At 39.4% G+C, this 15,784-nt stretch overlaps 1 protein-coding gene across 8 annotated transcripts; it reads left to right on the forward strand.

The window, feature by feature from the left end:
• The first annotated feature begins 7,269 nt into the window (after positions 1-7,269).
• LOC123063454 (alpha-1,3-mannosyl-glycoprotein 2-beta-N-acetylglucosaminyltransferase) lies at positions 7,270-11,390 on the forward strand. 8 transcript variants are annotated; one of them, XR_006430337.1, is made up of 16 exons: positions 7,270-7,473; positions 7,590-7,649; positions 7,726-7,814; positions 8,104-8,149; positions 8,236-8,298; positions 8,864-8,930; positions 9,013-9,081; positions 9,169-9,238; positions 9,344-9,405; positions 9,490-9,580; positions 9,674-9,767; positions 9,912-9,974; positions 10,055-10,093; positions 10,173-10,343; positions 10,673-10,853; positions 10,942-11,390. XR_006430337.1 is itself a non-coding variant. In XM_044487245.1 (16 exons), exons 1-15 carry the CDS (start codon positions 7,402-7,404, stop codon positions 10,781-10,783), a joined length of 1,167 nt encoding a protein of 388 aa, XP_044343180.1. In that variant the 5' UTR covers positions 7,270-7,401; the 3' UTR covers positions 10,784-10,798; positions 10,885-11,390. The 8 variants fall into 8 exon arrangements, 6 of the variants coding, with proteins under 6 accessions (XP_044343180.1, XP_044343175.1, XP_044343176.1 ...); XR_006430338.1 differs by having other exon boundaries at positions 10,959-11,390; XM_044487245.1 differs by having other exon boundaries at positions 10,673-10,798; positions 10,885-11,390.
• The last annotated feature ends 4,394 nt before the right edge of the window (positions 11,391-15,784 follow it).

Raw genomic sequence — 15,784 nt, forward strand, 5'->3', positions numbered from 1 at the left:
AATTGGCACGTCAAATGGACTCCGTTTGGTATTCCTTTTCTGTAAAACTCAAAAACAGGGAAAAAAACATAAACTGGCACTAGGCTCTAGGTTAATAGGTTAGTCCCAAAAATCATATAAAATAGCATATAAATGCATATAAAACATCCAAGATTGATAATATAGTAGCATGGAACAATCAAAAATTATAGATACATTGAAGACGTATCAGCGGGCGACGCTCATTAGTACCTGTTCGTGGTGAACCTTTAGTACCGGTTCGTGCCACGAACCGGTACTAAGGAGGTTGTGGCAAGCTGTTGGCAGGCTGGGGCCCCATCAGCCCCTTTAGTATCGGTTCATGCCACAAACCGGTACTAAAGTTTTTTAGTTGATTCTCCATGCAGCGTTTTTTTAGTCCCACCTCGCTCCGCAAACAGGGTTTTTGCCACCTTAAATTTGTTATTTCTCAAACTATCACAACCACTTGGAATTCATTGAACTCTATGTGTAGGATCTGTGGCCGCATTCCTATTGACAATTCAGATTCTACACAAAAAGATCATTGATGATCAATGTATTTTTTATGTATATTTTTACATTTTTGCGTCCAGTATGCACCATTCAAAGCCGCGTCATCAACTTTCAACCCTTTCTAACATCATTTGCTATTTTTCATGCATTTACTGATTTCTTTTGAGCTAAATGACTCTGAAATTAAAAAGCACTACAAATTAACTCTGAAAAGGTTGAAAACTTGGCACGGTATCATCATTTCACTCACATAGCATGTGCAAAAAAGTAGAGAGGACTATGGTAAAAACTGGATGCACTTCGTGTACAAACTGGACAATCTCTTTCGAAGTATCAGCGTTTCGGACGAAAACTCATCTATTACAAAGGCACTTCATTTTTTTTAAACTTATTACAACTTTAGATTTTTTTTCTGCATTCAGTATGCACGATTCAAAGCCACGTCATCAACTTTCAACCCTTTCTGACATCGTTTGCTATTTTTCATGTATTTACTGATTGGAAAAAGTCCAAAATAACCCTTGAAGTTATAGACGAAAGCTAAATCAAACTCTGAACTTTGAATCCCGGAAATTGGCACTCTGAACTTGTAATCCCGGTCTATTTTGGACCCTAGACCTGTTTGGCACGCTGGGAAGACTACAATCCAGGACGGGATTCCACCTACTCTCACGAACTAGAATTTGGGCCGGCCCATTATAACACAACAAGAATTCGTGAGATTTAAAAAATGTTCGCACATTTCTAAAATTGTTCAAAAGTTAAAAATGTTTCTGTTTTATATTTTTCGCACAAATCCAATTCGTTTTGTGTTTTTAAAAATTGTTTGGGATTTTGTGTTTCGCACAAAATCAACTCTATTAGCATTTCAAAAAATTGTTCGCGATTTCAAAAAAATCACATTTATCAAAAAAATGTTCAGAATTCCAACAGTTTTTCATATGCTATGAAAAATATTTCGTATTTTCAAAATTGCGTCACATTTTTTAATACTGTTTCTGGAATTTCATAAATAATGTATTTAAAAAATGTTTCGGATTGTTGGCAATGGACTCGACTGGGCCAGCCCACCAGACATGAAGCGAGTTTTTTTTCCTTAACCGATGTAAAAAATTCTTTCTTTCTTTTTCTTAACGGGCGACGTAATAATTCCAAAATAAAAAAAAACATGATGTGGAGTCGAACTTGGGGCCTGGTAGCCACTACAACAGACGACTATGACTGACATAGCAGAGGCCCGAAATATTTAATCAGAAACCAAAACGCCGAACATTGTAAAGATTTTTTTAGGGGCAAACAATTATTGAAAAAGTATTTATTTATGAAATCTTTGAACATTTTATAAAGTGTGAGAACTTTTTGAAAATTTTGAATACTTTTAAAAAACCAACAACTTTGAAAAAACGAAGACCTTTATAAACATTTTTTGAAACATGAACAAAATTTTAAAGTGCAAACGCTTTTTGAAACATAAACTTTTTCTGCAACCTGAACAAAATATTAAAGTGTGGACACGTTTTGATACATAAACATTTTCTGAAACCGGAAAATATTTTGTGACATCTAAAAAATATCACAAGTTTTAAAAAATGTACGGGCCAATCCAAATGTTTATACATTGTATAATAATATTTATGTGATTAAAAAATGTTTTATACATTAAAATATGTAACATTTAAAGAATGATCACGAGTTCCAAAAAATGTGTTTGTGACATATTTAAAAGAATGTGTTGACAATGTAAAAAAATGTTTGCGTGATGTAAAAGAATGTGTCAAAACCTTAACAGAATATATGTGGCATGTCCTTGAAAAAAGTGTATGCAAATTTTAAAATGTTGAACCACGTAAAAGAGTGTTGTGTAGTTTTATAAAATGTTTATCATCATTAAGAAAATATAAAACATGTAGTTGGAAAAAATATTACCATGTATTCAAAAAGTTTTGAAAACATGTAATTTATAAATGTACATAATATATTTGAAAATATCAAAAGTTTATCCAAAAATATTAAATGTGTGCGTTAAAAATGTACATTGGGTACTGAGAAAAATTAGACATGTGTAAAAATGAAAAAAAGAAATGAAAACGCAAAAGGAAGAAACTAAGAAAAAAACAGATTAGTGTCGCGCGAGCAATTGCGCTACTGGGCCGACCCAATTCAGCAAATCCCGGCCATGTTCTGTCAAGGTTTAAAATAGACCGGGATTAGAGAGTTTGGTGTGCTGATTTCAGGGATTGAGAGTTCGGGGTTTGATTTAGCTTTCGCCTACAAATTGAAGGTCTGTTTTGGACTTTTTCCTGATTTGTGTTGAGCAAAATGACCCTAAAATTAAAAAGCACTATAAATGAACTTTAAAAAGGTTAAAACTTGGCATGGTATTATCATTTCACCCACATAGCATATGCAAAAAAGTAGAGAGGGTTACAGCAAAAACTGGATGCATTTCATGTACAAACTGAACAATCTCTTTTGAACTATCAGCGTTTTGGACAAAAACTCATCTGTTACACCGGCACTTCATTTTTAAACTTATTATAACTTCAGACTTTTTTGCGTTCAGTATGCACCATTCAAAGTCACGTCATCAACTTTTAACTCTTTCTGACATCATTTGCTATTTTTCATGCATTTACTGATTTGTTTTGAGCTAAATGACCATGAAATTGAAAAGCAGTACAAATGAACTCTGAAAAGGTTGAAACTTGGCATGGTATCATCATTTCACCGACATAGCATGTGTAAAAAAGTAGAGAGGGCTATGGCAAAAACTGGATGCACTTCGTGTACAAACTCGAAAACTTCTTTCAAAGTATCAGCGTTTCGGACGAAAACTCATCTATTACAAACACACCTCATTTTTTTAAACTTATTACAACTCCAGGCTTTTTTGCGTTCAGTATGCATTCAAAGCCACGTCATCAACTTTCAACCCTTTCTGACATCATTTGCTATTTTTCATGCATTTATTGATTTGTTTTGAGTTAAATGACTCTGAAATTGAAAAGCACTATAAATGAACTCTAAAAAGGTTGAAACTTGGCATGGTATCACCATTTCACCCACATAGCATGTGAAAAAAAGAGAGAGAGTTACGGCAAAGACTGGATGCATTTCATGTAAAAACTGGATAATCTCTTTCGAAGTATCAGCGTTTCGGAAAAAACTCATCTGTTACAAAGGCACTCCATTTTTTTAAACTTATTACAACTCCAGAAGTATTACCAATTTGAATATAATGATAAAATACACTAATATTAAACATAAGAAAAAAGAATCACTGAAAAATCTATTTTTTAAGTTAAGTTATTCACAAACTAGTGATTCACACAAATTTTAAGTAATTCAAATTTAAACTATTTAAATTTGAAAACTACTGGCACTAACATAAAGTTTGTAAATGTTTTTCTACCTAAAACAAAAATATTCACAAAGAAACTCTAAATATAGCAAAAACGACTCAGAAATAAATAAAAATAAATAAATAAAGCAGAAAAGAAAAAATTATATAAAAACAAATTTGCGCGCTACCCAGTGGGCCTGCTTGGCCTTGGGCGTGTATGCAGGCCCATAAGGCCTAGCAAGCTCACAAGGCAGCGCGACAAAGTTAGTCCCATTAGCCTACTTTAGAGAGGAGCTCGAAGAAACAGCCGCGGCTGGGTTTATAAATCAGTGCGGCTACCCTTCGCTCGACGAGGTGGGACTAAACTTTGTGCACCGGGGATGGAAGCGCACCCTCTTTAGTACCGGTTCGTGGCTCCAACCGGTACTAAAGGGGGGTCTTTAGTACCGGTTTGGGCCACCACCTAGTACTAAAGGGTGCCCTTTCCGCCGTTTGGCCTGGCCAAATTTGACCTTTAGTACCGGTTGGTGGCTCCAACCGGTACTAAAGGCCCCTCCTATATATATAGCACTTACGAAAAATTCAGTTAGTTTCTTCTTTATCTGTTTCTTCGTTGTCGCACCCGTCCCCGTCGTCGTCGCGCCCATCCCCGCCGCGCGCGCCCGTCGCCGTCACCGTCCCCGTCCCAGTCGCGCGTGCTCGTCCCCGCCCTCGTCACCGCGCGCGCCCGCCCTCGACGTCGATTGCGCGCGCCGCCCGCGGCCCGTCCCCGCCGCCTCCCCAGCCTGTCACCGCCCCCTGTCGCCTCGCATCGCCGGTCGTCGCCTCGCTGTAAGATCGACCGCCCCAGCCCTGCCGCGCCATGGCCGGTGGCCCTCACACACACACAGTACACATACACACACAGAGAGTACACACAAACAAAGACATATTTTTTAGTTATTTTCTGTTTTTAGTTTTTTTATACTTTTAGTTTATATAAATGTTAGATTAATGTCAATTGTTAGATGAATTAGATAGAAATGTTAGATATTAATGTCAAATGTTAGATGAATTAGCTATATATTAATGTTAGATGAGTTAGTTTTTATACTTTTAGTTATAGATGAATTATATATATTAATGTCAGATGAATTAGATATATTTAATTTAGGTATATGAGATTTGATCATCTAATAAAAATTTACTATATAGAAGTAGCTACTTTATTTTTAGTAAGAAAAATAATAAAACTAGTTTATTTTTAGTAAGTGCTTAGTTGAATTAATAGAACTCGTTGAATTAATTGAACTAGTAAGTGTCTATCAATTAATATTTCAACTATGAGCATAAGAAATGTCTTCTGGCGAAGAAAACGATTTCGGTATGTGCGAATACTGCGAAGACGAGCGCGACCTGTGCAACAGAAATTTCCTAATTGATGATAGGCGATTCAGCATCAAGCTGGATGAGACACTCGAAGTGGATACAGTAAGTCACAATGACAAGTCTTTTTTCGTAATTAAGCATGACTTGTGCTTCATTTGCTTCAACTTATAATTTTAAATTTTTACTATTCTACTAGCGTATCCCCTGCCATGTAAGAATTTTTGTCTTGGATAAGATAGATTTTAGTTCTAAGAAAACTGTGGAGGTAAAGAGCGTTTACTTGAAGACCGAATATGGTTATACTTTCGATGTCAAATTATACAATGCAGACACCTACACCTATTTTGAATGCAAAACTTGGCAAGCACTATGCAAGGCTTATGCATTTGAGCCTGATATGGTCATCATTTTTGATATTCGTCCGGAATATGATATTGAAGGTAATAGAGACATTTTGGTCAATGTGCAGACGCCTCCAGGTATATCATTATGTGAGTTTCTCAATCATATTTATGTCTTCGATATTGTTTATTTCAAAATAGTTGACAACTAATTTCTATTGACAGCTTATTTCCATTCAAGCAAACATGTCTGGCGCTTGGTAGACATGATCGTCCACTGTCCTGAGGACGAACTAAACTGCGAGGAGATAAGTCATTGAGTTTCATGGCTTGAGGATCTTGATGCTGTCAAGATAAATTATTTTACTGAATTTGAAAATCTTAGTACTCAAAACGTGCAACCAATTGTGTTCGTATTGAACTACGGTCACATCTATTTAGGAAATATGGTAAGATTTTTACCATTTGTCCTCAGTGCATCTTTTGCATACATTATTTTTTAAGCTAAACTTCATTGCTAAGTATGTTATTATATGATGTTCTTCAACAGGGACTCCTGATGATAGTTGTGCCTCAGTGGATCGGTACTAAAGGTCGCATGTCAATGGTTAGCTTACGGCCAAGACATCCTACATCACACATGAGTGCATTCAGGATTTCTAAAACCGAGGAATGCTTAATAATGAAAGACTGGAGTAAAATTGTGAATGGTTGCAGAGAAGTACTAGGGGGCAGCAATCAGAAACACAACCCATGATCAGGAGACAGATTCATCTGCATGCTCCAATATGATGAATCAGGAGAGCTACACATGTTCTATGCTATTTTACCCGAGAAAGAGCAGCAGGAGTGATTAGATAGTTCCTGCTCTTAGTACTTTGTCCTCTCATGTCTATGTTCTTTGTCCCGAACTTAATCTATCTCAAATTGATTTGCTTTTGTGGTCTTATGAATGCTTATAATCTCATGATCATGTTGAACTCGATGATATCTTTGCTTCTGGTATAAGGAAATGTTTCTTCTTTAAGCTAGTGTTGGTGGTGTACCAGTAATGACTATGATGATTAAATAGTGGTAATGACTATGATGATGATTACCTAGAGTGTTGTTGCTGATGATACGATGCAAGAGTTTTTATATTAGTATGATGATAATGAGTTATATATATCATTTATGAAAGAACCACGGATATTAGTTTCAACTGGATGGATCCTATCTAAGTGATCAAGTAATATGGATTAGGATCCATTCACTTAAAACTAATTCATGATTCTTTCACCCAGTGATTTAATAACTCATTATAATGTAAAAACAATCTCTAAATTAAATAGAAAACACAAAATTAAAGGAAAAATAAATAATAATACAAAAAACCTCAAACCTTTTAGTATTGGTTGGTGTTACAAACCAGTACTAAAGGTCTTCCCGCCCCCGGCGTTGGCTCGTGCCACGTGGTGGCCCTTTAGTGGCGGTTCGTGTTGAATCTTTAGTTCTCATCCTTTAGTGCCGGTTACAGAACCGACACGGCCTTACGAACTGGTGCTATAGCCCGGTTCTGCACTAGTGTAGGGCGAGGCGTCACTCGAGAGGGTCGACTAGGAGAGAGCTCACATAATACGGTCCAACCAAAGTTTCAACATGCGGGCCCCAACGAAGTGTGGTGCCAGTTCGTCGACCTAGTTTCAAATGTGGGGTTTTTGTGTAATTTCCATGTGAAATCCTTCTCGCAGAAAAAAAAAACCCCATTGTAAGGCAAAGCAGTGTGTGTTACAGGAGCGGAGTCAAGTCAGGCCGGGGACTGCTCTTCCTCCGCCGTTCACGGCCTGCTCGCCGGCGATGGCTCATAACCCGCGTTACCTCCGGCGCCTCCTCCTCATCGCCGCCGCCGCGGCCTTCATCTACATCCAAGTAAACCCCTCCCCCCTCCTTTGCTCTGCTCTCTCCACGGATCAGATCCATCCGGCTCAGCCAGTCGCCGGCCAGGGATCTGACCGCCTCTACTTCGGTTTCCCGTTTCTGTTCAGGTGCGGCTCTTTTCTACCCAGTCCTCTCAAGACGCCGGACGCGTCCTCCACGCGGAAGCAGTAAGCCCCCTCTTCCTCTCCGTATCAGGCTCATTCCAGGGCATAATCCAAGATGTTAACCTGTTCTGCTCTACAGGATCAACCTGATCTCCCCGTCGCCGCTGTTGTCATAATGGCTTGCAATCGACCAGACTATTTGCAGAGGACAGTTGAATCTATCCTCAAGTACGCTTCGTCCCCATTCCTCTGTTTTCCAAAAAAAGAAGAATTTCCTATGCTATTATATGTTGATGAGAGCCCACTCTGTCGATGACACCTGTGTATTATATAGGAAATCAAATTGCAATCTTGTCACCTTACTTGTCATACAACAAACATCTCATAAGGAAACTTAGACCATTACTCCCTAATCTGTTTACAGCCTATTTGCTCCTTTTACTTCCATGTAGCTTCAGTTTGTGTGTACTTTGTAGAACACACTTCCTCACCACATGATGGACAATGACTCTTCCAGGTATCAGAAAGCAGTTGCTTCAAAATTCCCACTGTTTATATCACAGGTAATGCTAATAGCAATTTCAGTTCTTGTTCTCGGTCTCTTTAAGTGTGTGGAAGGATAGTTTTACATTGCTTCTTCCAATTGCAGGATGGAACTAATGGAGAAGTAAAAAATAAGGCCTTGAGTTATGCTCAAATAACATTTATGCAGGTGTGGAAAGAAACACTTGCTCTATGCTCAATTGCCTCATACCATAACAGAACATGCTCTGCTTCTCCTGTAATATTGCTAGCATAGCTGATACTACAAGTTATTGCGTGACTGCTTACTCTAAGTAGCTATATGAATGCAAAAATAAATAAATAAAATTGATAATTTGGCCTGCAAGAAGCTGTAGATGTACCAAGAGGTGGTAGCGAATCTAGATGGAGGTAGGACTTGAAGCGTATTGCCAGTTTTAACTTCTTCAGGAGATTATTTTGGTACTGCGAAAGTAGGTTATGTAGGTGGATGTCAAATGAGCGATGTCAATGGTCCAAACATGAAATGGTCTGCCCCTGGTACAGCATCAATTGGAACTGCTACCCTTGAGAAAACCGTGTAATGCATGGAGAAGGGGTGGGGCTGGGAGGATATTGGATCTGGATGATTGCACCTTTTATCATTTCAGTCTTGTCTAAATAGCATTTACAGTACTTCTCTAGACATACAGGCTATGAGCAAATGATTTGTTTAGCTAGCACTCAGTGTTCCTTTTCCCTTTGATGTGGTGCAGCATGTAGATCTTGAACCTGTGCACACTGAAAGTCCTGGGGAAAACATTGCATATTACAAGATAGCTAGTAGGTGATCCTCAATTGATGCGGTATTTCTTAAGGCTGATGGAATGATTGATTTTTGTTCTAAATATGTTTCTCAATTCAGGCCACTATAAATGGGCCTTGGATGAGCTATTCATTAAGCATAATTTTGGTCGAGTAATCATTCTGGAAGGTCTGATCTCTTTGATGATTCTTCGACTGTCTTGTTCTTATATATATTGCACATGCCATCTCATTTCCATGGTTTAATGGTTAATAGATGACATGGAGATAGCCCCAGATTTCTTCGACTACTTCGAAGCTGCAGCGAAATTACTTGATACTGACAAGTATGTTACAACTGTACTCTGACTATTGATGGCAAAGGCAATTGATTAATATCAAGTGTTTCTAATTAGGTTACTGTAACTGTTGTTGTTGTTGTGGTATTGTAGGTCGATAATGGCTGTTTCTTCTTGGAATGACAATGGGCAGAAGCAGTTCGTTTATGACCCAAGTTAGTATTCTGATAAGCATTTGTTCAACTTTATTTCCGCATTGATAGGGAAAGTTACTCACTATTGTAGATAATGCATTGCAGAAGTTCTTTATCGTTCGGACTTCTTTCCTGGGCTTGGATGGATGCTAACAAAGTCAACATGGATGGAGCTATCACCAAAGTGGCCCAAAGCATATCCTTACTGTTGCCTACTGATTCTTAGATTAGCAGCTATGCTTTTTTTTACTACCTTGTATCAGCTGTTTCTTCCTTGACAAGAGTTTACTTATTGGGATGATTGGGTGAGGCTAAAGGAGGTACACGGAGGTCGGCAATTTATTCGACCAGAAGTATGCAGAACATACAACTTTGGCGAGCATGTATGTTGGCTACTCTATTACAATGCAAATTTATGACTGCATTTTTGCATGCAGTAACAACCAGCTGATTAGCCCTTGAGTATTTGAGCCATTGACTCTGGCTTGCTGGCATTTAACACTTGTGTTTTTATGCGTCCACTCCAGGGATCAAGCATGGGACAGTTCTTCGATCAGTACTTGAAACCAATCAAGTTAAATAATGCTCATGTATGCAATCTTCATATATATTTCAATTTGTACAAAATTTATAAGCTCTTTGTTGCTGAGATTTACCTTGTGCCCCGCAGATTGACTGGAACTCCGAGGACCTGAGCTACCTCACGGAGGTAAGATTTAATCTGCTCCTCAGAGAGAAAGTTGATGTTTCCATAAGAGTGTGTCTAATGCTTGTGTTGGTAACATTAGGACAAGTTCTTGATCAAATTTGGGAAAGATGTCGCTAATGCCACACCTGTGCGTGGATCCGATGATTTGTTGAAGGCCCACAATCTGGATGTGGACGTAAGGATTCAGTATAACGATCAGAGCGATTTCGAGCGTGTAGCTCGTCAGTTTGGAGTATTTGAAGAGTGGAAGGTTCCCTTGCTAACCCAATTTAATTCATTTATCTTTCGTTCTCAAGTATGGCAAGTGATAAATCTCTGAGTGGTGATTCTTTGCTCTATTAGAAAAATGCAATTTTGCATTTGGACTAGAAATGCGTAAGAACCTGAGTAATACTCCCTCCGTTCCAAAATACTTGACTTCCATTTGTCCAAAAATGGATGTACCTATATACTAAAACATGTCTAGATACATCTATATTTTGATAAATGGAAGGCATGTGTTGTGGAACGGAGGGAGTAGTAGTCTACCGGTGCAAAACATTATTGCTCATATTTTATTTTTTTCTGCCAATTTCTAAGGACGGTGTTCCACGGGCAGCTTACAAGGGCGTGGTGGTCTTCCGATACGAGAGCAGTCGAAGACGAATATACCTTGTCGGCCCTGACTCTCTTCGTCAACTTGGGGTTTAGCTTAGCGGTGCCGAGGTGGGAAATTTCTCTATTGACACCCTGTGTATCGCTGTCATTACTCGTTACTGAGGTAATTAATTGTTCTCTGTGTGTCTTTCAAGATTCACACAACATGCTGTGTGGTTGAAAATCTGATTCTTCAAGTCGTGGCATCATAGGGACGTTGTACATTCAGATTTTCAGATACATGTCAGCAATGTAAAGTATTAACCGAACAACATAAGTTGGTATATGACGGCCAACAGTGATACCTGGAGCTACTGCGTGCTGCTCTATGAGCTCATCACGGGGCGCCGGTGTGTCGATGGGGAACCGCCCAGAGGACGAGCAGAAGGTGCTGGACTGGGCGAAACCATATCGTCTAGGTGTTGATCTGAATCCCTTTATTTTCTACATCTATACCTGAATCCTGGTTGAACATACACTAGTATATGTGCTGGTGTATTGAGTGATCTATTCCACCCAAAAGAATGACAGTCCGCAGCTTCAGCTGTAAATGGAGATTATTTATATGTTGTAATCACAGACTATATATTTGTAATCCAAACAACTCGATGCATTGGCATCCATTACATTTTTTGAATGGCATGAAACATCTTTTTTTGAATTACGGCAACATTTTTTTTACATTGTATCAACATTTTTAAAAATACCATGAACAGTTTTTTAACATGTCAATTTTTTAAAATGTATGCAATATATATTTTTTGAACTACATGAATATTTTTTACATCGTAGAAATATTTTTGAACATGCCATGAAGATTTTCTAGAGAAATTTGAATTGTTTTAATCTGATGAACATCTTTTTAAATGCTATAACATTTTCTAAAAGATGCACATCATTTTTCTAACACTGCATGAACATTTTGTGAACGTGGAATGAACATTTTATATAAATTTAAATTTCGAAATATTAATTCAAAATATTTCAAAATATAAACCAAAAAATAAATAAATGAAAAGAACAAAAAAAGGGAAAGGAAAAAGGAAAAGAAAGAAAACAAAACGCTGAAAGGACGCACGCCTCATGCTTTAGGCAGGCCAATCTGCACAAGATGCAGGCGACCGCACCGGAAGACAACAGCTGGCTCGGCCGAGACCTCCTATATGCCGCATTTTGCGGCCGAAATAGGTCGCGCGACGCACAGGAGTCGTGCAACTGGGGCCGGCCCATTCGCTGTACGTCAAGGAATGAAAAATTCGCCAAAAAAGAGGGGAGGATTCGAACAACGACCTTCCATAGTTGCACGTGTTGCTCTAGCCACTGCGCCAGGCTAGCTAAGGCAAAACAATAGCAGCAGGAGGTTAAATAAACTGCCTCAGCGGCGAAAAATAAAAACCAGTTCAGCCAATTACAAAATTTCAAAACTGCAGTATTTTTTGGAATATGTGAACTATTTTTTGAATTAGTGAAAAAATTAAACATGCGGACAATTTTTTGAATTTGTGAATACATTTTGAAACAAGATTTTTTTTAATATGTGAACAAATTTTGAATTTCCCAAATATTTTTCAAAAACATGAACATTTTAGGAACTTATAAACAATTTTTTAAAGCACAAACGATTTTTGAATCTTGAGAACAAATTTGGAAGGCCGAACTTTTTTTTAAGCACGAACATTTTTTGAATCTTGAGAACAAATTTTGAAAAATCCCAAACAAATTTGGAAGCACAAACATTTTTTGAATATGTGAATAAAAAATTGAAATCCGGTACATTTTCGAAATTCCAAAAGTTTTGAACTTTTTTGTGTAATGAGAACAATTTTGAATTTTGAGAACATTTTTGGGAAACATGAACAAAATTTAAATTTCTTGATTTTTTTAAAGAAAAAGAAAGAAAAAAGAAAATCATAAACATTCTGTAAAACTGCGAACATATTCTGAAAAAGAAAAATAAACTTGAAAAAAGAAAAGGAAACAAAAAACAAAAAACAAAAAATGAAAAATAAACAAAAAACGAAAACAAAGAAAAGAAAACAAAAACAAAGAAAAGAAAACGAAACAGAAAAGTGAAAAATGGTGGAAAACCAATCAAAGGAAAAAACTGGTTCATGAAACCTTCTAGAAGTTTCAGCGTGGGGCAGTTTGTAAGTTAAGTGGGCCGGCCCAAAGCATCACTCGGTCGCTCGCCCCTGTGCGAAGCGCCGGCAGTTTGCCGCAATGAGCGGCCAATAGGATTTTACGACTCGGCCTACTAGCTGGCGCAGCTACATAATGGCTGGGTCGGGACAAGCTGGCGTATCGAGTGGATCATGTGAAAATGGACGGCAACTCTCTCCTCCCCACCTGCCCTTCTTCTTCTTCTTCTTCTTCTTCTACTTCTTCTTCTTCTTCTTCTAGGTATGTACTATTGCCTTGTATAAAAGGTCAGGCGGGCTTGTTCTAGACGCTTGGATAACATGCAATATTTATGCCGGCTTCCCTAATCACTAACACTTCTTTTTCGGTATAATCCCTCTAAACACATCTATGAAGAAGATCTCTCCTTACCCTTTTATAATCAATGGTAGGATATATGGATTATATAATCATATAAAACCATTGATCCAGCCATACATAATTAATCTTATACATGCAATAAATTACCAGACCTCCTAGCCAGCTGCCGCCTCCAAAAAACTAGGGTACTTTGCCTCCCGCCTCTAGTAGAAAAACGACTTTTAGTACCGGTTCGTAAGGATCTTTAGTACCGGTTCTGGAACCGGCACTAAAGAGTGGGGACTAAAGGTCCCCCCTTTAGTCCCGGTTCAACATGAACCGGGACCAAAGGCTCACTACGTGGCACGAGGCGCGCCGTGGTCTGGGGGACCTTTAGTCCCGGTTGGTAAGGATTTTTTATTTTTATTTTTAAAATAAAGCAACAACAGCCCGCCTACTGGGCCGGCACGGGGTGCATATGACTAGAAACCCAATCTCTACTTGGGCCAGGATGCAGGCCCGTACGGCCCAATAGGCCCCATAGGGCAGAAGACTTGCAATAGGCCCACAAAGGCCTGCTTAGAGAGGAGCTCGACACGGTAGCCGTGGCGGGGCTTATAAACCGGTGCGAGCTCCTCTCAACTAGCGAGGTGGGACTAAACATTATGCACTGCGGGTGGCAGTGCACCATCTTTAGTACCGGTTGGTGGCTCCAACCGGTACTAAAGGGGGGGTCTTTAGTACCGGTTGGAGCCACCAACCCATACTAAAAGCCGTGGCACGAATCGATACTAAAGGTTTGCCACAAACCGGTACTAATGAGCGCCGCCCGCCTAGCCGTTGGAACCGGTACTAATGGTCACATTAGTGCCGGTTTAATTACAAACCGGGATTAGACCCTTTTTCTACTAGTGCGCCGGCGCCGGGGCCGGTCCATCCCGTCTCCAGTGGCCTTAGGGCCATGGAGGTGGAGTGGATCTCGCCCCTTGCTGGTGGGACGGCTCAGTTTTTAGATATTTTTTCGAGCTTTGTTAGGGTTTGTGTCCTGCTCCGGAAGACGAGACGGTGGCGGCCCCCTGAAGATGGAATAAAGTTCTCTCCGCCTAGCCTCTGTTTTGGTGATGCGTCTAACATCATCGGTGGGCATGTGGAGGTGTGTCTCCGACGGATCTGTCTTTGGTGGATTTGCTCGGATCTGTTCGTCCTTCGTCTTAGATCGTGTGTTTTCAGGATGGATCCTTTTGATCTACACTCTTCATCTGTGGCGGCTGCTTTTCTGGTGCGTTGGTTCTATGGGGCCTTAGCACGATGGATGTCGGAAAACAACGTGCTTTCAAACGGACCCTTGTGGCCTATCCGAACACACTTCATTGAACATGGTCAATTTTGGGACATTCTTAAAATAACCCCAACTTTTGCAAGTAGGTGGACATGCCCATTGTAGGCATTCATGTCTAGTTTGAACGACTTCCGACGCCGTATGCAAGTTGTGATATGTTCGGCCATTTATCAACCTTTTTTGCTCGAGAAAACTCCAAAAATTGCAAAAAATGTTGAAAACCCACACAACTTGGCATGATGCCTTGCATTGGTCATACAAGATCATGAAAAAAATGGGTTCATTTAAGGGATGTCGAGTAACAAGGTGCTCCCAAATGAACCCTTTTGGTGAACGCAAACACTCCTAGTTAAACATGGTGTTTTTTTAGAAATCTCAAGACTGGCCCCAACTTTTGCAAGAAGGTGGGCATGCCCATGTTAGGCATTGATAACCCACAAGTATAGGGGATCGCAACAGTTTTCGAGGGTAGAGTATTCAACCCAAATTTATTGATTCGACACAACGGGAGCCAAAGAATATTCTCAAGTATTAGCAGCTGAGTTGTCAATTCAACCACACCTGAAAATTTAATATCTGCAACAAAGTATTTAGTAGCAAAGTAATATGATAGTAGTGGTAACGGTAGCAAAAGGTAACGGTAGTAAAAGCAATGTTTTTGGTATTTTGTAGTGATGAGAGCAATAGCAACGGGAAGGTAAATAAGCGAATAACAATATATGGAAAGCTCGTAGGCAATGGATCGGTGATGTAGAATTATGCCGGATGCGGTTCATCATGTAACAGTCATAACCTAGGGTGACACAGAACTAGCTCCAGTTCATTGATATAATGTAGGCATGTATTCCGAACATAGTCATACGTGCTTATGGAAAAAAACTTGCATGACATGTTTTGCCCTACCCTCCCATGGCAGCGGGGTCCTTACAGAAACTAAGGGATATTAAGGTCTCCTTTTAATAGAGAACCAGAACAAAGCATTAACACATAGTGAATACATGAACTCCTCAAACTACGGTTGACGGTGTCCTGGACTAGGGGATACTCACCACGTCGTCTCCTGATCTATTAGATTGGGCCGAGGCCCCCCATGGCCGTATACTCATGGGCCAGTTCGGACAGCTGCCACATATAGGGAAGATTCCACAAAGACTTGGCGATCAAGACAAGGACTTCTCCCCACCGGCGTATTCTGCTAGGACTCTTGTTAACCTAGGCCTCTGGTGCATTATATAAAC

This window comes from Triticum aestivum, chromosome 3A (assembly GCF_018294505.1).
Source record: "Triticum aestivum cultivar Chinese Spring chromosome 3A, IWGSC CS RefSeq v2.1, whole genome shotgun sequence".
NCBI lineage: Eukaryota > Viridiplantae > Streptophyta > Magnoliopsida > Poales > Poaceae > Triticum > Triticum aestivum.

What these genes read in the sequence shown, in the direction of transcription:
- LOC123063454 (XM_044487240.1), top strand. Translation starts at nt 7,402, where the DNA reads ATGGCTCATAACCCGCGTTACCTCCGGCGCCTCCTCCTCATCGCCGCC. An exon ending in GCGTCCTCCACGCGGAAGCA is followed by an intron (nt 7,650 to 7,725) that starts GTAAGCCCCCTC and finishes TCTGCTCTACAG; the next exon opens with GATCAACCTGATCTCCCCGT. An exon ending in TCAAGTTAAATAATGCTCAT is followed by an intron (nt 9,975 to 10,054) that starts GTATGCAATCTT and finishes TGTGCCCCGCAG; the next exon opens with ATTGACTGGAACTCCGAGGA.